Source organism: Hemicordylus capensis, chromosome 3, assembly GCF_027244095.1.
Source record: "Hemicordylus capensis ecotype Gifberg chromosome 3, rHemCap1.1.pri, whole genome shotgun sequence".
Lineage (NCBI taxonomy): Eukaryota > Metazoa > Chordata > Lepidosauria > Squamata > Cordylidae > Hemicordylus > Hemicordylus capensis.
This window is the reverse complement of record NC_069659.1, coordinates 32907031-32932174: the sequence shown is the minus strand read 5'-3', so window position 1 is coordinate 32932174 and position 25144 is coordinate 32907031. Positions and strand designations below refer to the sequence as shown.

At 44.4% G+C, this 25144-nt stretch overlaps 1 protein-coding gene across 16 annotated transcripts in view; it reads left to right on the top strand.

The window, feature by feature from the left end:
* Positions 1 to 16432, top strand: part of ARHGAP20 (Rho GTPase activating protein 20) — a 112203-nt gene extending 95771 nt beyond the window's left edge. For all 16 annotated transcript variants that reach the window (XM_053305201.1, XM_053305211.1, XM_053305209.1 and 13 more), the window contains 6 exons: positions 7455 to 7633; positions 9430 to 9591; positions 10153 to 10262; positions 10659 to 10848; positions 12763 to 12877; positions 13847 to 16432. In XM_053305201.1, coding sequence (XP_053161176.1) covers positions 7455 to 7633; positions 9430 to 9591; positions 10153 to 10262; positions 10659 to 10848; positions 12763 to 12877; positions 13847 to 15582 — 2492 coding nt within the window. In that variant the 3' untranslated portion in view covers positions 15583 to 16432. The remainder of the gene's footprint in view (positions 1 to 7454; positions 7634 to 9429; positions 9592 to 10152; positions 10263 to 10658; positions 10849 to 12762; positions 12878 to 13846) is intronic.
* Positions 16433 to 25144: the final 8712 nt, after the last annotated feature.

The following is a 25144-nucleotide window of genomic DNA, read 5'->3' as shown; positions in this document are numbered from 1 at the left end:
TCCACTTTCCTGCCACCTTGCCAAGCCCCACTGACCTGTCACCTCTCGCTCCCCAGGCCCTGCCCCCCGTTCACCTCCTGCCTCCATGGCAGCTCCACTAAACCTGCAGTAGTCTTAAGCTGTGGCCGGCTTGCTAAGTTTTGCCAACCATGGCACAGTGTAATGACATCACAGCCCAGCGCTGGGGTATGACATCATTATAACATGCCACGGCTGGCAAACCTTAGCAAGCCAGCCATGGCTCATGGCCACTACAGACTTAGTGGGGCTGCTGTAGAGGTGGCAGATGAGTGAGGAGTGTGGGTTAGAGGTGGCAGGTCAGTGGGGGTCAGCCAAGGTGGCAGAGACAACAGGTGAACAAGCCTCAGTGACCCCTCTCCTCTGGGGGCCCAGGGTAACTCATGCTCTTAGAATATATCCATTCAGTTATAGGTACACCAGTGAAGTCGATCTGAACAGAAACTTCAGTGCAAGACAACTGATAGCTCCACGTAAGAGTAGAATATAACAAGTGATTAAAAACCAGCGTGTGGTGCAGATGTGTCTTTGCGTGGCTTTCATAAAGGGAGCTTGCCTTCCTTTATGGCATATAACATTTTTGAAGTTACTTTTTTTAATGACTCTGGACATCCTTTCCCCCTGCTGAGATGCCACAGGACAGCTGCCCAGGCTTTCCCAGAATGCACCAGGAGCATGATAGATGTTTGTATAGGAATTCAATTGACAGAATGATTGCAAAATGGAAATGTATTCCTGTGCAGACACACTCTGGCTCTGTTTGTTTAGAAAGTGTCAACTGGCCAGGCCAAAACTTGGCTACAAAAATACATACAAACAGTTCACTGTAAAAGGCACCTTAGGGGGTTTTCTCTACTTGTTGATAAACAAATAAATGTCCACAGCACTCATTTCTCAAAGAGGTCTTCTGTCTTGACATTGCTAACGTTACATGTGATATATTTTATCACTTCAAATTGTTCGGCATCCAAGTACTCATGTAACCATCTGTTAAAAGGCAGTGGAGCATAATAAACTGGTCTCATCAAATCTTGCTAACTGGAAAAATACTCCAGAATTTATTTATTTATTTTGGTTTTTTTAAAAAAATGGGCAGGAAAAGCCTTCAAATGGCCAAATAATAGTTTTATTTTCAAATAAACCTTTTACGTGTTTGAGATATTTCATAATAGATTGTGCTATGAAGAAATCATAAAGCGTTTTAAAACAGACAGACACACACACATATAGGGCATTGGCCATTTTCTACATATATTTTCTCAAAAGCCAGTCCCATTGAGTTCAATGGGACTTACTTCCAACTAAGAGTGCATTTGTCTAAAATCTTTGCATGGTATTTGCTCTAGCCCCAATCCAGCGGTAGCAGCATAATATCCATCTCCCCCTAATGGGCAGGACAGCTGTATATCATGATTGCCTCTGTCTCTTCTCTCTTTTTTCTCTTCTGTTTTTTAAAACTGCAGACATGTGTATTGCATGGCATTGAAAACTAACTATAAAAAGAAACCAAAAGCACAAGTTAACTCAAATACTGTAACATGGGAGGACTCAGTCTCTAAATAATTTTTGAAAGTAATTTTAAAGAATGTTTTAAAAGCTCTGGAATTGGGAGAAGAAATTTGAATGATCATAACCAGTCATGTCATGGGCACTGTCTGATGTGTGCTCGTTGCTCTTGTTTAATCACATTCTACATAACTGAGGCACCACTGGGAAGAGGAATTGCATTTTCATAACAGAATATTTTGAAGGAATTTGTATAGTTATTTGGATCTGCTGAACAGTAATTGTTTTTGGACTTAGGAAAAAATTGGTGAATATTGACACTTTGCCTTAATATAAATATTTATGGGAATGTGTCCTCTCTAAGGGAGAGGAGAGCTGGTCTTGTAGTAGCAAGCATGACTTGTCCCCTTAGCCAAGCAGGGTCCACACTGGTTGCATTTGAATGGGAGACCACTTGTGAGCACTGTAAGATATTCCCCTCAGGGGATGGAGCCGCTTTGGGGAATTTCCAAGTTCCCTCCCTGGCATCTCCAAGATAGGGCTGAGAGAGATTCCTGCCTGCAACCTTGGAGAAGCCGCTGCCAGTTTGTGTAGACAATACTGAGCTAGATAGATGAATGGTCTGACTCAGTATATGGCAGCTTCCTATGTTCCTATGTAAGAGAAACTTTTAAAAAGTGGTTATATTCAGAGATTTCAGAATTCAAAAGGTTGGTTGTGTATGGAAGAAAGAAGTTATCTCAAAAGTTTTATAAAATGTATTGATGTTTTGTTGTGAAGAACAAGTTAAACTTATATGATAATTTAGAGTCAATGTGTCATATCAGTTACTTTTGATATTTGGGAATATATCTAGAAAATAAGTAATACTGGTTGACATCCAGACTAATGATGTGCTGATCCTAACAGGGAGGAGTGATTTTCATCCATCTCCCCTTTCTTCTGAAAAGGTCATTGTCCCTGCCAAAAATATGTCCCAGGAGGCTGAGCAGTTCTCAGGGACACATTTTTGGCAGGCACAGTGGACTTCAGAGAGAAGGGCAGATTGACAAAAATCACCTCTGGCACCAGCACAGCATTAGTCTGGATTTCATCCACTTTTTCTTTATGTACAAATGTGGTGTTAAAAGGTTATGACAAGATTGCTTAATGACACTTAATACTAGCCAGTTAAAATGTATGGGACTTTAAATAACATATGTTGGAAATGTAAGGTAAAAACTGGAAGTTATTTCCATGTGGCGGATCTGTAGCAATGCTAGAAAATACTGGAGTCAGATCAGAGATAAGATATTATTTATTTATTATTTATTTATTATTAAAACTTTTATACCGCCCTTCCAAAAGGCTCAGGGCGGTTTACATTAAAACACCATTAAAATCAATTAATAATTAAACAAAAATTATAAGCATAAAACAATGATTAACAATTAAAAACATCATAAAACAACAATTAAATAATCAGAACAATTTAAAAACAAGTTTTAAAAAGCTGAGAAAGCCTGGTTGAAGAGATGTGTTTTCAGGTGTTTTCTGAAAATTGCCAGAGATGGGGAGGATCGTATCTCAGCAGGGAGCACATTCCACAATCTCGGGGCAGCAGCCGAGAAGGTCCCGTCTCTGTGTAGCCACCAAACGAGTTGGTGGCAACTGGAGATGGACCTCCTCAAGTGACCTCAGCGGCCAGTGGGGCTCATAGCGAAGAAGACGCTCTCTTAAATACCCAGGGCCTAAGCCGTTTAGGGCTTTATAAGTTATGACTAGCACTTTGTATTTTGCCCGGAAACCTATTGGCAGCCAGTGTAACTCCATCAACAAAGGAGTAATGTGTTCTCTCCGAGATGACCCAGAGACCAACCTGGCTGCCGCATTCTGAACCAACGGAAGTTTCCGGACTACGTACAAAGGCAGCCCCACGTAGAGTGCATTACAGAAGTCCAGTCTGCAGGTTACCAACAAATGTACCACTGTTTTGAGGTCATTGATCTCAAGAAACGGGCGCAGCTGGCATATCAGCCGGAGCTGATAGAAAGCACCCCTGGATAGAATAAATTATGCAAGAGCAATTAAATTTAGATCCTTTATTATTCCGATTGAATTATACAAAAGATGTCCCAGTTTTTAGAAAATAATTTCTTATATGATTATGCCAGCTTGTATATGCCATGTGAGATATTGGAGAATACTTCTGTCCCATATGTTGTGGAATGGGAAGATAAATTGTATAATGTGCTGTAAAGTAAAAATTAAATTATGTAAGAGTCAAGGAAGGAAAACAGAATTTCAATAGTTTCCTTGAGCCCCTGGTGGCACAGTGGTAAAACTGCTGCCCTGTAACCAGAAGGTTACAAGTTCGATCCTGACCAGGGGCTCAAGGTTGACTCAGCCTTCCATCCTTCCGAGGTCGGTAAAATGAGTACCCAGAATGTTGGGGGCAATATGCTAAATCATTGTAAACCGCTTAGAGAGCTCTGGCTATAAAGCGGTATATAAATGTAAGTGCTATTGCTATTGCTATTGTGAATTGGGATCAGTTTATCATATATTGGCAAAACAAATCACATTCCTCTGATGATCTGAGATATTTTTCAGTATGTTATAAGGTTATTACTGATGTCTTGTTTTTGTTGAAATCCTGAGTATTACTCTTTGTATTTTTTTCTTCCTCCCCCCCCCCCTTTTTTTGGCTGTCAAATTAATTAAAAAAAATAGTAGTAGTATTTTATTTCCAATACTAGGAAAATGCCCGTTTGTCTGAAACTGAAGTGCTATCTTGAGGAAAGCCTTTTGGATCCCATACAACTGACCAGTGTTCAGTTACTTCACAAAATAACCCATGGCCTAGAAAGGACTAAATAGGGTTCCTGAGGCCTCCAACAAAATACAAAATTATGTGCCTAGTGGCATCTGGATCACAGCTTGTTAGATAAATGTTATCCCTATTATGATGATAGCACATTTTTACCTTCTCATCTGTAGTAGGTCCCTGCGGTCTTCAGGCTCAATTTAAAATATTGGTTATGTGTTCAGTAGCTTCAGCCAACCATACTTTAGTATCTCTATAACTTGGCCAGTTGACTTAGTAAGCAGAGCTGGATTGCGTATGCATAGTGCACGTCCATTTTGGAACCATTTGTTAATTCTAATGTGAATGTTGATCCGATTATATATTGGGAAAATCTGAGCAGTTCTCCTGTGACATCTCAGCAGCAAGAAAGGGTGGCAAAACGAATACAGCAATCAGTATGTTCTGGGAAGTACAGTGAGGCAAAGGAAGATGAGGTCCTGTTAAGAAAACCATACAAAGGTGCCTTCTGTGCATCAGGTTCAGATAGCAAGGGCATTTTCAGTGACTTCCTCCCAGCTAAGAAACCTCCCTTCTCTATATAATGCTCTTGAGACAAGTTATGATTCCCTGATACTTGGTTGTTGTGGCTCACAATTGCTGGAATTGGCTAGCTGTGAGGAAGATACAAGTAGCCAGATGGAAACAGATTAAGACTGTGGGTTTTCTCTCCACCTCCACTCCCAAACATACATTACTGAAAAACTCTTTTTGAAACTAACAACATGTTCTTCTTTGTGGTCTCTGTGACTCACACCATTAGGCTCTTTGCACAAGTGTAGATGCAGTTCGGGAACCTTGTAAAGCTGTAGTCCTGCTGTTAGTTTGGGTGGTAACTCCTCCCCCCTTTGGCTCTGCTCCCACCTTTCCTCCTTAGTTCTTCGTTGTCTGCCATTGGATCAACATTGCAGACTTGGAGGTGCCTGGCAAACGTGAAGCAAAGACTGGATGTTGCCAAAGCATCTGAGTTTTAAAGCTCAAAGACTGGATTGCAATTTGAATTCAAGAGCTTGACGGTTTTCGCATTTCCAGTTTAAGCGTAATTCTATTTTAGGTCTGGTAAAGTAAAGTGTGCTATCGAGTCAGTTTCGACTCCTGGCGACCACAGAGCCCTGGCAACCACAGAACCACAGGAGGGGTTTACCACTGCCATCTCCCACACAGTATAAAATGATGCCTTTCAGCATCTTCCTATATCACTGCTGCCCGATATAGGTGTACCAGCGGGTCTAGTACCATAACAATAATTACTGTTAATGTGTATAGTGCCACATGTAGGCCTGGAGCTGTACACAAAATGAAAAGATGGTTCCATGTCTCAAAGAAGAATACAATAGAAGAAGGGGCGGAAAGTTGAGGCAGGGGGGAAGTGTTGGAGATCCAGATCCAGATGGCATAGACCTTCTGCGCCAGTAACCCTAATGACCACTAGGGGCATTGGAAGTAGAGAGAGATCGTTAGGGACTTCTTCTCTTTCCTGTTTATCTCTGCCTCTATGACTCCTCTACTGATAGAATGTACTTAGGAACTTCCTGAGACTTCCTCCTCCTCCTCCTCCTCCTTCCCAGAATGCTTCTAGCTCTCGCTCTCTCTGAGCACCATGCTTCTATAGGTCTCTCTCTCTCTCTCTGACCATCATGTAGCCAGTGGTTAGATATAGGTCTTTCCTGTCATTATGGACTTCTGAATAAAGTAAATTCGTTTAACACATGAATTTCCATGCTTACCATTTACAAGCTGTTGCCCCTGAGACTCTGTTAACTTCTGCTTTAATACTCTGCTATATAAGTAATTACCCCCAACAGAAAGTATGGTTATTTCATGTTTTCAGTACTGGCCATATGGCTTACGTAGTTATCATGCTTGATAATAAACATTTGTATCCTTCCCTACTTCTAAGAAGCTTTCGGTGTTATACCTGGAGGTTACCTCATTTTATCCTCACATTAATACTTCAAGGTAGATTAGGCCAAGAGATAGTGAAGCTATTCTTGCGAGCAGCAAAGACCGGGCTAGGGAAGCCCAGCCTCGTTTTTGCTGCTCGTGAGAACTGCCGAGAGCAGTGTGGCTCCAGGCAGTGGCACGGCAGCAAGCCCTCTTAAGTAGCCCACCACGTAACCCAGGTTTTGGGCATGAGTGCGCCCAAAAACTGGGCTAGGTGACTGTGTGTCTGCCATGGCTTTGCAGCCGCAGCGGATACACTCAGATAGGGAGGGGGCTTCCAGTAATGCACCATGCACTCATGCGGTGCATTACTGGGGCTCCAGGGGGTGGGGTGCCATGCAGCAGTGCTTCCCTGCATCCGGCCCCTGGAACTGCAGGGCAACGGGCAGCCTGCAGGAGAGCCGCCACTCATCTGGGTGGGCGATCCATCCGTTCAGGGGAAGGTGAGAGATCGTCTGCAGGGAAGGTCGGGAAAATCCATTCTCCCCGCAGACCCGCCTAAAGCTCTTCACACCGATCATGTGAAAAGCTTTGGTGACTGGTCCAAGATCACCCAGTGTGTGTTATGTCTGAGCAAGAGTTTAATCCTTGGGCCACCCAGGTCACAACCAAATTGCTGAACCACTTTGTGACACTGGTTCCATTTTTTGTCCTTCCCAAAACTCGTATGCTTCGCCTCAGACTTATGGGCCAGGAAGACTCTTAAGTGAGCTTTGTGTTTTGCCAGTTCCTTGTAGACTGTACTGCTGGAGGCAGGTGTTCCTTCTTATGAAACAATAACAATGTGTGTATGTGATGATAAAATGGATTGGATTCTTAATACAGGAAGAATCTATATGCGAAAAAAGGCAGCAGGCTGGATTTTTCAAAATCCTCCCCAAGCAGATAGTTGCAGCCTATCATGAAACAAGCTCCCTGAAAAGTCCTCTTAAGTCCTTGCGTTCTTCACACAGGCATGTGCACTATGCCAGAGGGAGAAGGTGGAACCTGTTATATGAGCTAATTGTGTTGTTAAAACTTCCTTTTCCTTTTCCAGAAATATAACAACCACTAAATAAACAAAGGAGGTCACACACACACACACACACACACACACACACACACACCCCTGATAAAGATCTCTCTCTCTCTCTCTCCTCAGAGTTAAGCCAAAAGCCCCTTAAAAGGAAAAGATCAATAATCAACTGGGCCTTCTGGCGGGGAACGGGTGCTCCGCTGGACAACACACCGCCATCTCCAACATCTCTTGCGCCAGGGAAGCTTTTCGGCCTTTCGCTTCCAGCCATCTGTGAGAATGACAACCTCCCCAAGCCAGTTTTGGTACGTCCCATAAGTTCCAGTGCTGATGACTAACATTAGACTGATGGCCAGATTAGATGTTTAGGGCAACTGCATGATTGTTAAGTGTGTGCTTGCCCAGTTTGCTTATAAGGCAACGTGGGGCCTACTTTCTATACCCAAAGAAGTGTGCCTCCTGCAGATCCTGCTGCAGTGACATGCATGTTCATAAGACAATGAAGATGTTCTATTGATAGATATACTGCCCTTCCTAAAGTGGCTCAGGGCAGTTTGTAGATATTCATTTATCTACTTTCCATTTCCACGGCTGACATACTGAGGGAAAGTAGTCTCATTGAAATTAAAAAGACAAGTTAAGATTTTCTTAACTTGTTTCAATGTCATTGAGGCTACTTTGGGTAGTTTGTTTCAATATGTCAGCCCACGTGTTGAATGGCCATGAAGTACATGAATACTGGCACTCTTGAATGCGCTGCCCTCAGTTCTCTTAGAGGGCCGCTATCTTGGTGTTCCTTTTGCTCAACGGTTTTGCCCGTGTCAGTCAGACACAGTTGAGACAATTGACCATATGTTGCTTCACTGTTTATAGAGATATTCAGCTAGCACTTTTGTCACCTATTTTGTCTCGATTCCCAGGTAGGCCATCGGCCTTTTATGTGTGTCTCCTTTTGTCTGACAGTGATATTAATGTTTCCACCAAGGTGGCAAAACTTTGCTACACTGCAAGCTGTGTAAGGAAGCAATTGGTAAAACCCTGAGTGTCGACTGCACTATATGTAAATGGTGTTTTGTAAGAAAGTATTGGCAGAATCATGATTGCTGGAGGCGACTACTTATCTGTTGTGTTCTATTTTTGTCTGGTCAATGGCCAAAATAAAGATTCCATTCCATTCCATACATGAATACTGAGCAATAGTCCCGTTCAAAAAGAAAATGGAAATCTCAAAACTAACAGTGCAATGGCCGACATGAGGAAAACTACTCAGAGTAGTTCCATTGAAATTAAAAGGGCTTGTTAGGCATTGCTAACGTGTTCTTTCAATTTCAGTTGGACTACTCTGAGTAATTTTGCTCATGTCAGCCAATATAGGTAGTAAACAGGTGAAGTGCACAGGTGGTGTGGGAGTGGAAACCCTGTTTGTAAAATAAATAAAAAAAATACAGAAGACATTTCAAACAAAGTTCCTCTTTGACAAGTTTGTACAGCTGAGCATCAAGAGATCCTACCCAAAAGCTCAGATTGTCAATAGAGCCAAAAGCTTTTATAGTCAGCTTACAGTAATAATAGTTCAGTCTTAATGACAGTACATTCTCCTCCTGCTTCCCCTTTCTGCCATCCAGTCAAAGGTCCTTCTGTTGAGATGAAACAGTACCTCCATTGCTAAATAACCATTCATTGTGCTTTCAATCACTAGATATTGGTCTCCCAGGAAGCAACAGTCTGGGGTGCTGCTTTTTAATTTCATGGGAATGGTTGCTGGGTTGGTCCTTAAGAAAACATGGATAGGGTCCAAATTCACATCGGTGATGTTTGTTTGTTTTTTTAACTTGACTTACTGTCATGTTTAAAGCTCCTCCATGCAAATGGTGTAGGAAACAAAAGCTAGGCTATTGGGCAGAATGCTAGGCTAGTAACCATTGCTCTGACAGGCTAGCTCTTCACATACTTGGGACATGGACCATCAAAATATGCAATTTCCCCCCCACTGCATTCTTAGCTCTACAGGGGATCTTCCGTGTGTGCAAAGCAGGGGTGCCCTGTCTCTAAGGTACAGCTCCCCGACGGTGCTGGTATATGTTTACATATTCTTTTGCAGGATATGCTTTTCTTTCTCTACCAAGAGGGGCCTTTCACTCGGGGTATTTTCAGACGTTCAGCAAATGCAAAATCCTGCAGAGAGTTGAGGGAGAAGCTTGACTCAGGGGCTGACGTGCACTTACTCTGCGAATCTATATTTGTGACAGCTTCTGTGTTTAAGGTAAACAAATTCTCTCTGTGTGTCATGACTGAGTGGGGATTTGAACCCCAGTCTTCCCAGTTCAGGTCCATCCCTATTTACTAAAACATTTTATAGCCCGCCCTTCCATCTCAAGTGGGACATTCAGGACAGCTAACCATTATAAACTCATAAAATGATAAAACTTAGTTATACCATGCTGGTTGGTTACTGTTTAATAGTATACTACAGGGGTGGAGTTTTTTAGTCTCCAACCAAACCAGCCATTGTACTTACTCAGTTCAGATGCATCCATATAGTCAGAAAATGTTCAGACCGGAAGATCAAAATTATTTAATAATGGACTGGTGGGTCATCCTATAAGAGAAACATGCAGATTTTGGGGTCATTTTGTGCCAGTTCAATGACTTTTTGTTGGATTACAAGTCCCTTCATCCTCAGCCTTTGGCCATTGTAACTAGGGATGGTGGCAGTTGTAGTCCAACAACATCTGAGAACCCAAGCTTGGGAGTCCCAGGCTTTCATGCATAGGTTTAATTTCCCAGTAAATAATTGCCTGTGTATTTGTTCACTCTCATTAAGGATTTCCTTCGAAATATCCCTGGCAGTATTTTTTCATCCCAGCTTTGTGATCAGTGGGTCTCCTTAATGGATGAAGGGAACCATGAAGAGAAGATAAAAAGTATCCACAGGTAGAATTATTTGTGTTACTTCCAGTGCCACATCCAGAATAAAATAGCCCGGGCAGGGGGCAGTAGGACTGTGAAATGAGGCCTGAAAAATCTCCATTACCATCACACTCTTAAACTTCGCATTTATATATTTTGATTGATTACCTAATTAAGCACTCCGGTTTGGTCCCCTTTTCGCTGGTACGCTCATTACTTGCCAAAAAGTGGATTGAGGCTGCAAGTCTAGATGTTAAATATAGAATAGGGGGATATTTTGTTTACTGGGGAAACTTCCCCTGACCCTGAAATGGGCCCCAGCATGCCTGAACTAAGAGGGCAGACTGTGGAGAGGAAGCCTTGAGGCTCATTTTTAGCAAGCACGGTCTTGTGTTAAAGGAATGGCTTTTGTGTTTGTAGGCTACTGGAACAACTCCCCAGAGCCAACGTGGTGCTCTTGCGTTACCTCTTTGGAGTATTGTACAGCATAGAAAAGCAGTCTGAAGACAACCAGATGACCGCCTTTAATTTAGCGGTCTGCATCGCACCCAGTCTGCTCTGGCCTCCAGCTCCCGCAAGCCCTGGGACTGAAGGTGAATTCACAAAGAAGGTAAGCAACCCCACAGCTTTGCAATCTAGAAGTTTTAATATGGATTGTAAACCCCTCAGGACAGGGATCTGCCCTCTCATTTGTTGTCATACCATGTACTGTACGTGGATATTGCTGTGTAATAATAATGGTGGCGATCAGGGATGTCTCTTCATTTAGAGCCCCTTCAGGATATGCCAAGGAAGTGACAAAAGAGGAGGCAGGAGTGGCCCGTGCTTCCTCTCCCCATGCTTTTGAGTTTTGTCCAAAGTGGGAGGATGCTTGTTCTCCCAGGACAGGGATAGAAGGTGTGTCATCCCTATTTGAACAAGACCCAGCAGCCTGGGGAGAGGAAGTACAATTCACTCATGCTTTCTCTCTTGCCTCTTTTCTCGGCACATCCAAGAAGCCCTTCTGTTGTTACTGGGGGTTGCAGGGCTCCATACTGTTCCATATCCTTTACAGCAGGGCTGCCCAACTTCAGCCCTCTTGCAGATGTTTGACTACAACTCTCATAATTTGTGATTATTGGCCACTGTGGCTGGGAATGGTGGTAGTTGTAGTCCAGAAATATCTGCAAGGCTAAAATTGTGCAGCCCTGCCCTGCGGCATCTTCATGGAACAGTTGGGAGATGGTCATCAAAAGATATCGACTGGGGTGCCATTAATATGCAGGTGGCACAGGGCTCTCTTGTTTCCATCACCTGTTCCTGCAAAGGCTCAGATGCACTGGTGGTGAGTGGGTATAAAAGGCAGAACCTTTTCGGTGGTGGTACCTGAAATGTGGACTAGCCTCCTTGGACTAGTATTCAAATATTGGGTGAGGTCATCCAGAGATATGGGCTGGGGTGCCATTATGCAGAATAACACTCAGCTTTTGTCTCATTGCTATTGCCTGATCCTGGGGTGGCACAAATGGATGTACTGATGGATGTGCAGTGAGTGGGTATGAGAGGCAGAGCTTTTGGTCTGGTAGTGCCTGAAATGTGGAATAGCTCCTTGGACAAGTACTTAGATGTGTGACTTTTTGTCTGAAGTGATTTAAACAAAAAATACTTGACCATGTTATCCTGTTAAATGTATCAACTGGATTTAAACCAGTGATAGTCCCTATAACAGGGGTGGGCGGACCTTGGCCTTCCAGATCTTGTTGGACTACGACTCCTGTTATCCTCAACCACAATTTATTGTGACTGGGGATGATGGGAGTTGTAGTTCAACAACAGCTGGAGGGCCAAGGTTGCCCATGCCTGCCCTGTACTCCATTATGCCATAATAGTAATTAATTTTGTGTTTAATGTGAAGGCATACATGGACAAGATTTTGACTAGATGCTATGAAGTTGAGAACAACAGAGATCTCCTCCTCTTTCTATGTGGTCAACAACCCTTGCAGTGCATTTTGAAATTCCAGTGCTATCTTGGGAGGCAGCCTAGAACAAACAGGTTGCACTGGGAGGATCTTGGGGGGAGGAAAAGAACTGGCTCAGAAATGGGATTGTGCACAGCTGACAGGAGGCAGGCTGGGGAAATGTTCTGGTGCTGAGCAGGAGAGGAAGGCGCTGTGGAAAGAGCCTGTTCCCGTGCCAAGGAAACAGCAGGGACTAGCAGGAAGGCTCATTTGCTTGTAAAAGTGCATGTTATTAATATATGTTATCCTACGTAGAAAGGCCACTTTCTAAAGGAAGCATTTGCATAACTGAACATTCTTTCACAACACAGAGCAGCAGAATTAAAAATGACATGCTGTCTAAATCCAGTGAATGTGCAAAAGAGAGGGGTAAAGGACTCCATGGTGTGCTGGACCAGCCCAGCAAGGCCGAAGACGGAGCTTTGTAAAGGGCTTATGTAGTTACAAATGTATCTTAATCTCTCGGTCAACTTCTCCCACTCCCAGTGCCTTTGAAATAAATCTCAATATCCTTGTTGGTTGCAGGTCTCTGTCCTTGTACAGTTTCTAATTGAAAATTGCTGCAGGATATTTGGAGAAGAGATCACTTCCATCTTTGTAGACCTAGTGCCCAAAAATGACAACAGAGAAGATGGTTCAGGTAAAAAAATGAAAGGAAAGAAAGTGGGGGTGCGGATGGTCCTGGATTTTAGGTTCTGTGGGAAGGTGCTGTCTATGTGCCATCTCCATGGGGATTGCAACGTGTCACATTGTCTTGGTGCAGTGAAGTGTGGTCTAAATATGGGACTCCTAGAATTAAATCCCATGAAGCCAAATGCAAGATGATTGGCATTCTCTGCATCTTTTCCCAAAAAGCAACCACTGAGTGGGAGGAACGAATTTGGATGTGGCTGCAGCACTGGGCTAGGGGATCTTAGCCCTTTACTTCCACACCAGATCCCTCACTGAACCCCACCCCCTTTGAAGCTGCTATTAGCTGCAGAGGGGAAATCATATGGGCACAAAATTGTTTTCTCCTCTGACGCTAACTGCAGCTTTGAAGAGGGCAATTTGAATAGGGGCCATAACACAGGGATGAGGATTAGACCCTCCATATCCCCATACCACCCTCATCCCCAGGTAGCTACCTCTTGAAAAAATAAGATGTTGGGAGTATCCTCAGTGGCTTTAAGCAAGTCATTAACCCTATTCACATGTTATACTCAACACTTGTATGAGTGAACAATGTACACAGAAACAGATCTGTTCATAGGTACAACTATTCACACGTTATGTTGAACACAGGTATAGCAGTACACTTACTATCTGCAGCATGTATTTGAGGGGCCTGAACCCAGGTTCGCTTTTAAAAGGAACACATTTACACAAAAACATGCATGAGTGTACAGACAGCTGTACACCATAATTCTGAATAGGGCTGTTGTCTCTCAACTGAACCCTATCTTACAGGCTTGTTGTAGAATGAGTAAATTTAGATCAAGACCGGGAAAGCATGCAGGACACTTACACAGCCAGAAATAAAGAGGAGGTGGTGATATTAAGCAGTGTGGGTTTTGATTAGAAAGGTGATCCTTCAAGATATGCTAATACACATTTCATCCACTTACAGACCTCTCTTCCTTTCATCTGAACGACTCCTCCTATGACAGTTTGGAAAATGAGCTGAATGACTGTGCAGACTCCTCATTTAACAACCTAATCAAAAAACGAGGTCAAGAGAACAGGAGTAGGGACTCTGTTTTAACCCTGAGTGACTGTGATTTGGACCCACCTGAAACTGAATGCCCTCAGATCAAATTACCTGCCAAATCTCAGCCAGTATCCATTTCTGCTGGCTTCCATCACCAATCCCCGGCACAGGAGCACTCAGAGAACGAGTCCTTGTGCTCCATCACGTCCGGCTACTCATCAACAGCCATCTCGGATGTCATCAAAAGCTCGCGGAGACACCGGCGCTGCTCAGAGCCCACAATTGGCCTCCTTGCATCCAAGTTTACTCCACTGAGCGGGTTCCACGAAAGCGCCATGCGCAAAGCCAGCTGCGATGCAGTTCTGTCCCACATGGATGAAGACTATCTCAAGCAGCTTCGTTCGCTGCAGGTGGAAGGCCAAAAGCTTATCAACCAGAGTTTGGTGATGGGGATAGACATGGGCAAGGATCGCTCTGAGAGCCATGGCAGTGAAAAGAAAGATGTTTCTAACCACCTTCTGCCACCTCCTCCTCTTAGGTTGAACATTTGCTCAAGGACTAGCTGTTCTAGCCTCTCCTCTCCTGGCACTTCACCTTCAGGGTCTTCGATGAGCTCTTTAGATAGTGCTTTCTCACAGTTTTCGGACTACTCTGTGTTTACTCCCACAGAGACCTCCTCTCCTTTGGATTGTGCTTTTCACCTTCAGAGGAAATATGGAGACATTTCCCCTGATTCTAACCCTTTCTCAGGTATCCACCCTGGATCTGGAGTGGGCTCTTTTCCTAGCCAAGCTACCAGCAGCCATAGCAGCAACTCAGTCAGTGTTAGGAAAGAGAGCCTTGAGTGGCCTCCTCACAAAAGCCATGTCACTCTCCATCCCAGCACCTGGTTGAAAAGTGGAGCTTCCACCATGAAGAATTGGACTCTCCGAAAAAGGGAAAGGGCATCCAAGCAGGGAGAGAAGAAGAACAGTTCTGTTAAAATAACCTTGGAATCGCAAATCTTTCCTTCGGATGCATCCGAGAGTAACTTAAGTCAAGGGCAACAGCAAGGGGTAAGCCACTCTGGTGTAACAGAAAGTGTTGGTGCTGTATCACCAGAGCAGGAGGGTGAGTTTTCTCAGGGAGCCACTGGGCAGCTCATCAGCCTTCCCTTTTGTCCAATGGAAGTCAAGGATAAGCAGCTAAAGGCCTTAGAACTTTTGGCCGAGCAAAGCAAGGAAGAGGAAGAGGAGGAAAGTTCTTCGTGTTTTCGTTCTCATAAAAGACAGCCTTCCAGTCCTAATCCAAGTGCCGAACATAAAGCTGAGCCAGATGCTGTCTTCATTGCTGAATGTCAACATGTCGCCAAGGAAAACTTAAATGAATCTGCAATTTCCACAGAGGTCAGAGCCCAGCAAGGAGCAGATTCCAAGAATGATAAATCTTTGTCAAGCCGATTTGCTGACGTTGACTCTGAAAGAGACTTGCATGTCTCTTTGAAACCCACCAAAGCCGAGGATGAACTTTCCTTTCAGTCCAGTTTGAAAAATTGTTTCCCAAAATCAGAGAAAGGTACGGATGCCAATAAAATGGAGTGGCTAAAAAAGTTGTGCATTGACCCCAAGTTTGAGGAGCTTGACCAAAAGTTTTTCACAGAGGAATCTTATGTTTGAGATCAGCCAGTGTCAAGGGATTTTATTTTAGCTCAACTTTTAGTTTGCTTGGTTTAATATCCTGGGAGGGTGGGACGAACATACTCTCATCAGGGACTTAATGGAACTTGTGCTTTTTGAGGAATTATCAGAATGACTTTCCCCAGATTTAATATTGCCATTTCAAAGATGTTTCCTGGTATTTGGGATGGCCACATCAAAACCTTAAGAGAAACGCTTGATTCTGCAACGCTAGCAAACACTTGCGTGTACGTTTGCCATATAGTGTTTCTCTGAACTACTCCTTCTATGTTCTATACCTTGTAAATCTATGTTTTGTGTCCATTGTGGTTTGGATGTAGTGTGTGAGGTCAGCTTGGCTCCATAGCTATGGTATCGTATTGCTATTTTTGAAGCTGATGGTCCATTTCATTGTCCTCCAAGGAAAGAAGCTTAATGTTTTTATATGTTTTATGAGGCATCTGCTCAATAGTTCCAGTCCTTTTCCTCTTGCAGCAAAAGATGAAGAAAGTTTTAAATGAAGCATAAATCCTGAACCTTCTGTAATTTACAGTTCCAAGTTTTGTGTGTGTCACTTGTTGTGCTCCATTTGGGTGTTAAAGGTTTTTTTCTTTTCTTTTCCCCATTGTGAATAGTTTCTTAACAATAATGCTGTCCAATGGCATTATATTTTCTTATTGTTGGCATTGCAAGCAGAACTTATGTAATTTTATTATCTACGGTTGAAATCATCTTTATTATAATATATTGAAAGTAATGCATTCTCTTTTAAAATGCTTTGAGATTGTATAATATATCTTGATAAAATTTTGCTATTGTATATGTTCCCAAATAAATGTGTATTTTTGTACTTGCGTAAAGTGCTGATAAAGTTTTGCGTGGTTCGGGTACTGGTGATTTTTTTGTTTGCTGGGGTTCCCAGCTTTGGGTCCCCATACTACAGCTCCCATCATTCCCCAGCCACAATGGCATCTGCCATTGTGGCTGGAGGTTATGGGAGTTGTAATCCAACAACAGGATTGGGAGTTGTAATCCAGATATGGATTATAGATATGGGAGTTGTAATCCAGCACCAAGGTGGATGGACTCGATTACGACAGCAATGAATGCACCACTGAGAGACCTTAAAGGCAAAGTTGAAGACAGATCATCCTGGAGACAATCTATCTATGAGGTCGCTAAGAGTCGACACCAACTTGATGGCAGTCAGTCAATCAATCAATCAAGCCAGCATCTGGGAACCCAAGGTTGAGAACCCCTGATGTATGTCGCCAGTGGTGTATCTGACATTTAGAAAAATCTGCCACAAAGGAGATGGGTTGAGAACTATTAGGCAAGCAACATTTGTTCTTGCTGACTTCTTTCATCCAAACATGGCCTGTTCCTTAACAATAGTGAGCACAGTCTGTGAAAATCTGCCCTTGCATGATCCTCCTTGAAATGAATGGGAGTCAGTCTCCACACCACTGTCAAATGTTCCTGGTGGTGACTTGAAAACTCTCCATGCAGACGGGGTGATTTGTATCTACACATACCATCCTCACCTAAACTAGTTGTTACGGGTCATCTTACTGTATCTGAAGCTGTATCAATTAAAGTCTACGTTAGATGGCTAAGTGGTAAAGGCTCCTGGGCTTTGGATCCCAGGTGTGCAAGTAGCCCAAAAAAGTATGCATATGCTCTTTGGCCTAGCTCTCACTGAGGTGAGTTCCCTGTGTTTGAGCTATACCATTTCAAAGTGAAGATGGGGGTTAACAAAGAAAACTAGATGTGAGGAAGCAAACTTAACCCTGCTCCCCGACATTGAGTTTTATATCAGCAGTGAGGGGATGAGCTTATGTTTCAGTTTGGTACGGAGGAGCAGGTCCTCTTTTAGTGCAGATGACCTGCAGTCTGATGTGGTACGGCCCAGGCACAAGTTGTATCACCTCATTGAAAATTAGGCTTTTTATCTAATAACTTATCACCTTTTTATGTGGCTTTGTGTCTACTGGTACACACAGTACACTACTGAAAACTGTGGAACTGATGGTGACAACAACCAGCACAGCTATCCTGTCCAGGCTTTCTCTGTCCTGTCATGATGGACACTGAAATATCCTTCTGTTTGCTGCTAAATGGCTGTTTGATTAAATACACTAGTTGTTCCCTCATCAAACTTGTATACTTCTGCTGCGGTTTAAAGCCTTTGTCTCAGAGCAAGCTCACGAGAGAGAAAGAAATGCTGAATCATCCCTGCTGAGCTGCTTGGCTAGGCTTCTCCTAAAACTATTTGGTTTACCAACAGAGCTTGAACCTCCCTAGGCTTGGGGTGGAATCCCAGGGAAAAAACTATTTTACTAAAGGATAAGTACAAGAACCTTCTACGTGTAAGCTTACAAGGGATGAGAAAACGGTTAGCTGCTGAGCGTCTGAGGACATGTTTGCACCAGAGAACTCCCACCTTCGCCACCACCCCTTTTTCCTGAGTTAAAAACCAAGCTTGTGAAAAGAAAAGGCTTAAAAAACGGTTTTATTCAAGTACTGCAGACTGCTTCCATCTGAGGCTTTCTAGCTTTCTTAGATACAGTTAAAAATATTTTAATAGATTACAAAAATAGGTTGTCTTAGGCACATTTAAATGTTTATAGAGTCTTTTGCAATGCCCTAGGTCGTAGGCTAGTGTTTCTTATTTCAATTATGTTGCACGTAACTATAATAAAATAGTATTGGGAATATGCAAAACACCGCCCCTCCAAGAAATAGAAATTCTAACGCAAAGTCTGATTAATAAATGTTTCCCTAGACTAAACTTTCCTTTTCCCTTGAACTCACCAAACTCGTTGCGAATCAAGCTTCCTTCCCTCCTATATTTCAAGGACCTGCAGAGTCATTATCCTGGAGCCAACTTCCATGGCCTTATGTCCTCTAACAAAGACCTTTCTCACCACTACTCTCTAGGTCCCACCCACCTGTTGTGCTGATTGGCTGAGCCCTGGAGTTCACCAGCCTATCAGTCAAGACAGGGTTCACTTCTAGTTAATTCTTGGGGGGGGGGAATTGGGGTAGGGAGTCTGTTCTCTACAACTTTGTATTCAGAAAGCTAGGCAGTTTGATCCATACTATCCTAGCCTGACCATATACTGTCTTAGGCTTGTGATGAGGTTGAAGCAGCATCCTTGTGCCAGGCAGCTGGGATGCAGCCATATAGCTCAGACCTACTTGCTTTAAAAAAAATCCCTCAAACTTCGGAGCGGGGGAGAAATCAACTGGACAGTGCCAAAACAAAGTGGCAAGTTGTATAAGGGTCTTTATCCTGTTGGAGTCAGACAGTCTGATCTTTCCTTGCTGGCATTCTTGCTTGGATAGCAAGGGTAAAGCTTCTCCAGTACCGCTTAGTCTTCAGGCTCCTTAACATGCTACTGCAATGTAGCCACAGTGACTGATATCCTGACTAATGAAGCACTAGTGCAAGGCTGCACAACTTTGGCCCTCCAACTGTGTTTGAACTACAACTCACATCCCCAGTCAGAGTGACCAGTGGTAAGTGATAATGAGAGTTGTGGTCCAGCATCAGCAGGAGGGCTGAAGTTGTACAATACTGCGCCAGCAAAATGGGAGAAGCACCAGTGCTTCTGAAGAGTTCTAGGTGAATGCTGCATCAGTGCTAGTATACACGTGGGGTGGAATTTAACTCCCTTCCCTCTCATGGACGTCTTTTCGAGTGACACAGAGCACTTAATGGTGAAAGGCGGTTATCGATATTTGCCCCCACCACTGAGCCAGCCATTGAGCTGTGTGAGCTGAACTTCTCAGAAGCGCTGGTGCTTCTCCCGTTGTTACTCCAGTACATCATCGATCCGGATGTCAGCCAGTGAGATTGTTAGATGCCGGATATTTGGTGAGAAATATCACCAAATATCTCTGGTTGCTTTGACTTTTGTTATTGCTTCTTTTATATGTTTTAATGTTGTTTTTCTGTGATGCTTTTGAATATAGGGTCCTTACAATGTTACACCTAACATGTGCAGCAAAAGCTCAGTTGCTGCTTTCTCCTGGGAAAATGCTGCTTACAGGGGTAGATTTGGAGCTGAAAGTGGAAGGGGGTGCTTAGCCTTTCCCTCTTGCCATTTCTCACCCCATTTTTCTCTGCCTCTTCCCTTCTCAGATTGCCAAAGGTATGTTTGGAACACCACTAAGGTTGGAGAGTGGGGTATATGTGATTTGGAAAGAGAAGCAGCAGGCACGGAAAGGGTTAAGCACCTCCCCTTTGCTTCTTCACTCCAAATTCCCTCCCCAACCTGCTTTTTCCTGGGGGAGGCAGAAACAAGTATTCGGCCTTTGTAACATGTGTATTCATGTTGTGCATGGTCTGTTCCCTGCTACTTGGGAAACAAGCTGGATAAAAATGTAGTTGGTGAGGTCAAGCTAGAATTGTTACCTCTCTTTATTAAGAAACGAGCTTTAAGTGCCCTGCATTGCTCGGGCATATTTATTCTTTTATTTATTTATTCGATTTCTATACTGCCCTTCCAAAAATGGCTCAGGGCGGTTTACACAGAGAAATAAAAAAATAAACAAGATGGCTCCCTGTCCCCAAAGGGCTCACAATCTAAAAAGAAACACCAGCAACAGTCACTGGAGGTTCTGTGCTGGGGGTGGATAAGGCCAATTACTCTCCCCCTGCTAAATAAAGAGAATCACCACATTAAAAGGTGCCTCTTTGCCAAGTTAGCAGAGGATATGATGCAAGTTTTTCTTTGTTATTGCATCCATATGTGTTTTATGGCTATACCCATTGTATATCTAGTCTTGTGGTAGCAAGCATGATTTGTCCCCTTAGCTAAGCAGGTTCTGCCCTGGTTGCATATGAATGGGAGACTAGAAGTGTGAGCACTGTAAGATATTCCTCTCAGGAGATGGAGCTGCTTTGGGAAGAGCATCTCGGTTCCAAGTTCCCTCCCTGGCATCTCCAAGATAGGGCTGAGAGAGATTCCTGCCTGCAACCTTGGAGAAGCCACTGCTAGTCTTTGAAGACAACACTGAGCTAGATAGACCAATGGTCTGGCTCAGTATATGGCAGCTACCTATGATCCTATATCTGCCTGTCTGTGCAAGGTGGTTGTCAGGGTTCTGGGGTACCCTATGTTACTTGTAGGGTCACCTGGTGTGAGTTTCTCTTTGTTATTGCATCCATAAGTTTTGTGGATATGCCCGTTGAATATCCACCTCACCACCTGTCTGTTGGGGTTTCTGGGTACCCTAATTGTAGGGTCCTAGGCAGTCACTGTGCCAAGTTTGGTGCTGATAGCTCAAAGGGCACAGGAATGCATAGGGAACAGACAGACAAACAGTCATTCAATTTTATAGAGAGATAAATTAAAGGCAGCCCAGCACACCAAAAATTAGGAGGAGTTATTTTGGCATGGTGAGAATTAGCAGGAAGAGCTTCATCTGCTTACCTTCTGCATACAGGGCTGCTCTTAAAGGCAGAAGAGCAGGGCTGGAAAAAAGATGGCAACCCTAGTGTCCGCAAACCTCATTAGACCACCACAATGTTTCCTGCAGGAAGGAGTTCTGCAGGAGGGGTAGCAACTTAGAGCACCTGGTAACAGAGATAGTGGCTGACATACTGCACAGCATTCCATGTCTCATAACAGAACGTGTGCAGTTATGCAAGTGTGCTTTTGCACACAACACATTGTGCAAACACAGTTGTGCAATTGACAGGCATTGGAAATAATGGCAGTCCATTGCACAACTGTGTTTGTGCAATGATTGGATTTTGCACCCATTACAAGGCAGACAGAACATTGTGTCGTATGTCAGCCAGTATATAATCGAAGAATTGCACTCAGACTGGTAAGGACTGAGCTCAGTTGGTTCAGAAAAAAGGACTATCGCCCCCAACCTATGGTGTCCCATGGGCCATGGTGGCCAACCAGATGCCTCTGGGAAGCCCACAGGCAGGACATAATGGCCAAAGCCCTCTTCCAGCATTGCTTCCCAGCAACTGGTGTCCAGCAGCCTTCAGCCTCTGAGAATGTAGTTTCCTATGGACATCATAACACGTAGCCATTCACAGATCTATCTTCACCCAAGAATTTGCCTGATCCCACCCCCCTTATAAAACCATCTACATCTCTGGGTTGGCACCAGGATTTGTGTGGCAGGAAGAGCAACAAGCATGCCCCTCTTCTTTACTGTCCTCGTCATGCCACTTGGGAGCTACACATGAACACTCCATGGACAATTCTTCCCCCTAAAAAAAAAAAGTGTGTGGGAGAGTGCATGAACTAGAGGGTATCTGTGTATAGCACTGTTTACAAATGCACATTCTCTGCATGCTGTGAGGATGGAAGTAGTGCCTCCTAGAAAGCCCATCACCCCCCTGTCTGGGTATGAATTATGGGGCTCAATCTGTCTTCAAAATGACAATAGTGTAAGAGCAGGAAGCTGCCATACTGAGTCAGACGACTGGTCCATCTAGCTCAGAATTGTCTACCCTGACTGGCAGTGGCTCTGCAAGGTTCCAGGCAGGGGTTTTCCCCCAGCCCTACCTGAAGATGCCAGGAACTGAACCTCCAGGGACCTTCCATATGCAGACCCTGCGCTACGAGCCCATCCCTGCCTCTCTCCACTTCCTCAAGTTCAATTGCTCCCTCTTTCTGTTGCCCCCTTCGTCGGCAGACACAGGCAGGCTTGCCCTTTAAATTACTTAAGAGAGCTTGACATGATTGGAGACACGAGAGAACAACCACTGCGACAACCACCTTCTCGAAGCAAATGGTCTTTCACGAAAAGAAGATGGAGATCCAAGTTTGATGGAGGAGGCTGCAGTGCTGCAATCTTTGTTTTGATGCCATCTCCTTGCAAATGTGAGGACTCAAAAACCTGGTTGTTAAAAACAAGCTAAGATTCTCAGCATTGTATTGAGAATCTCGGAGCCAAGAGGAACTGCGGCTTTTGTGAGCTCATTGCAGCCCACATGTCGTCTGTTCGTGCCCATTGTTTATGTGAACATATGGAAGAATGCACAAGGAACTTTTTATTTATCCCATGCATAAAAATATCCCAGGGGTGGGGATCGTGAAAACTGAAGAGGGAACATAAAGGCTAGTAATAAAGTGATCTCCGAGCTTGAGAGGATTTCTCCTGAAATGTAGGGTTAAAGGCTCTTGGCATTAGATTTGTTTTACAGTTAGGTTGATGTTCCCAAACCAGGTTTAAAGCAGGAGTTCCCGACCTGTGGTACTCCGGATGTTGCTGAACTACAACTCCCATTATCCCCAGCTACAATTCTATTTAAGCTGGGTTCCATGGAGGCCAGAACATGGCCATGCTGGAGCACTGGACCTGGTCTGGAGTTCAGAGGAGCCCTCCGAGGTGCCCTTTCGCCGCCCCATTAGGAGGGTTTTTTGAGGCAGGTAAGACACACTGCCGGATTCCCCTTTACAAGCATGCCCCCTTGAACCACCAAACCAGTTCTGAACTGGTTCCATTAGAACCAGGGCCGGTTTGGCTCGAACCCGGGCCGGCATCCCTTTGGGGAGGCAGGGGTCCGGTCTGGTTCCAGTCCAAACCAGGCCACTTCTATTCTAACCAGGTTCAAACAGAACTGGTTCTGCACACCCCTAGCTTTAAGCAAGCACGGTTCAGTAGCTTACACTGCAGCAAACATGGGCTTGCCCATAGAGTGTACATACCTGCTCAGAGAGTTGCAGGCCATCCAAGCTGTCAGATGAGTTTACCTGTATGATCCACATGTTTCAAACACCTGTTAGTACCTTGCAAAGTATAGTACAAGATGCACAAAGGGAGGGGTGGAAGGAAAAGCTGGGGGTGGGGGGAGATCAGCTGGATAATGCCGGAGCAAAGTAGCAAGTTGTTAAAAGGTCTTGATGTATCCGGGCGAGGCGGGGGGGCAGGAATCTTCCTCTGCTAGCATTCTTGCTTTAATTGAAACTAGCTGACCTGGCCCAGAGCATCTGTGCCCCTAGTTCTCCCTGTGTCCCTCTTCTTCAGTCCCAGTTTATCCCACCGCCGCTCACCACTGGCTGCCACTCGCCATTTTTCCCCTCCCAGCCATCCCGTTGCTATTCCGCACTCTCGCGAGAGCTGCCACACGTGGGATTAGCGAGAAATATGCATAAAGATGGTGCAACTATCCCACTAGCTCTTAGTAAGCCTGTGAGTCAAAATCTCCGACTTGGACAGAAGTGCACCATCCTTCCAATGCCATGAGCATCAGGTAGTACGTGCTATTTCCATATCTCTCCCTCTCTCTTCCTCTCTCTCTCTCTCTCGGTATAAAGTTATACTGGAGGTTTTGAACTGAACATAATAGAGGTAGCAAAAGCACTGCGGTGATTGGGCAGTGGGGATTCCATATGCAGATAGGGAGAAGGAATCCATGACAGTTAAGGTCAGTTGGAGGGAAACTGGTGGGAAGATGTGTGTGACTGTAGCTCTGTGTATAGGAGAGAAGGGTCATATTGATTTCAAACAAGAATAAGTCCTCGGTGGTTTTTTTATTCTGGGTAGCATATTTTGCTGTCAGTTGAAGACAAAAGAACTGTTGGGCCAAGACAGCACAGCTATGCTGAGATTCGTGAGGGCTGAAGGTTTCCTCAGGAGGTACCAGACGTTGGATCCCAGGGAACGAGTTGTGGCATGCAAGGACAAGGCAGGAGAGTGGAATTAGGAATACTCATGGTTTAATGAGACAGATCGTATGTACAGAGAGGCAAGTGCAGGCTGCTGCTTTCCTGTGCTCTTGCAGCTGACTGTTTGTTAGCCCCACCTCTACTCCAGGACTGGAATACAAGTAACTAAAGGCCCATTCAAAAGCTGTCCTGGATCAAGGAATGGGTTAACCAAAAACACCGCAGCAGTGGCTGATCATTCGGCTATAATCATCTCAACACTTCATGGTGAGGCGTCATAGGGGACTTTTCACCAGAACTGGAGGCTGTGAGTGGGATGCTGGGAAGGCACACAGAGACACCTGGGAACTCTAGTTCCAGTGCTTTCCTCCTCATCTTCCCCTATCGTCAATAGAATGACCGGTTTTTAAGAGCTTCTGTAGTACTATTTTATTACATTCCTACTCTGCTCTTCCTCCATCATGGAGGTTTATGCAGTGTATGTGGGTTTCCCAGGCAGTCCCCCATCCAACCACTAAACAGACCTGGCCCTGCTTAGTTTCACAAGATGGCTGCATTACGGCCCTGCAGCAGACCCTGCCAGCATGCATTCCTGAAAGTGATGTCGGATGGGCTGTGCTGAAAACAACCAAGCTCATCAAAACTCTGTGGTCACCTCCTGATGCCACACCCTGTTGGGACCTGGCATGGCATCCAGAAAAGGGTAGCCAGGGTTTGCCAGGTTTGTGAATTTTGTCTTTGGAAAGCATCAGATTGCAAGTTCATTCCTTTTGTGCTATTCTCTTTATTTAGCAAGCTGCAGATAGGATAGGGATGTGCATGGAACTGTTCGGCGTTCCTTTTCTGGAGTGCCGAACCGGTTCGAAGTTTGAGCCAGTTCAGAGGCCAGGGGGATTACTTTAAGGGGCAGGGAGGGT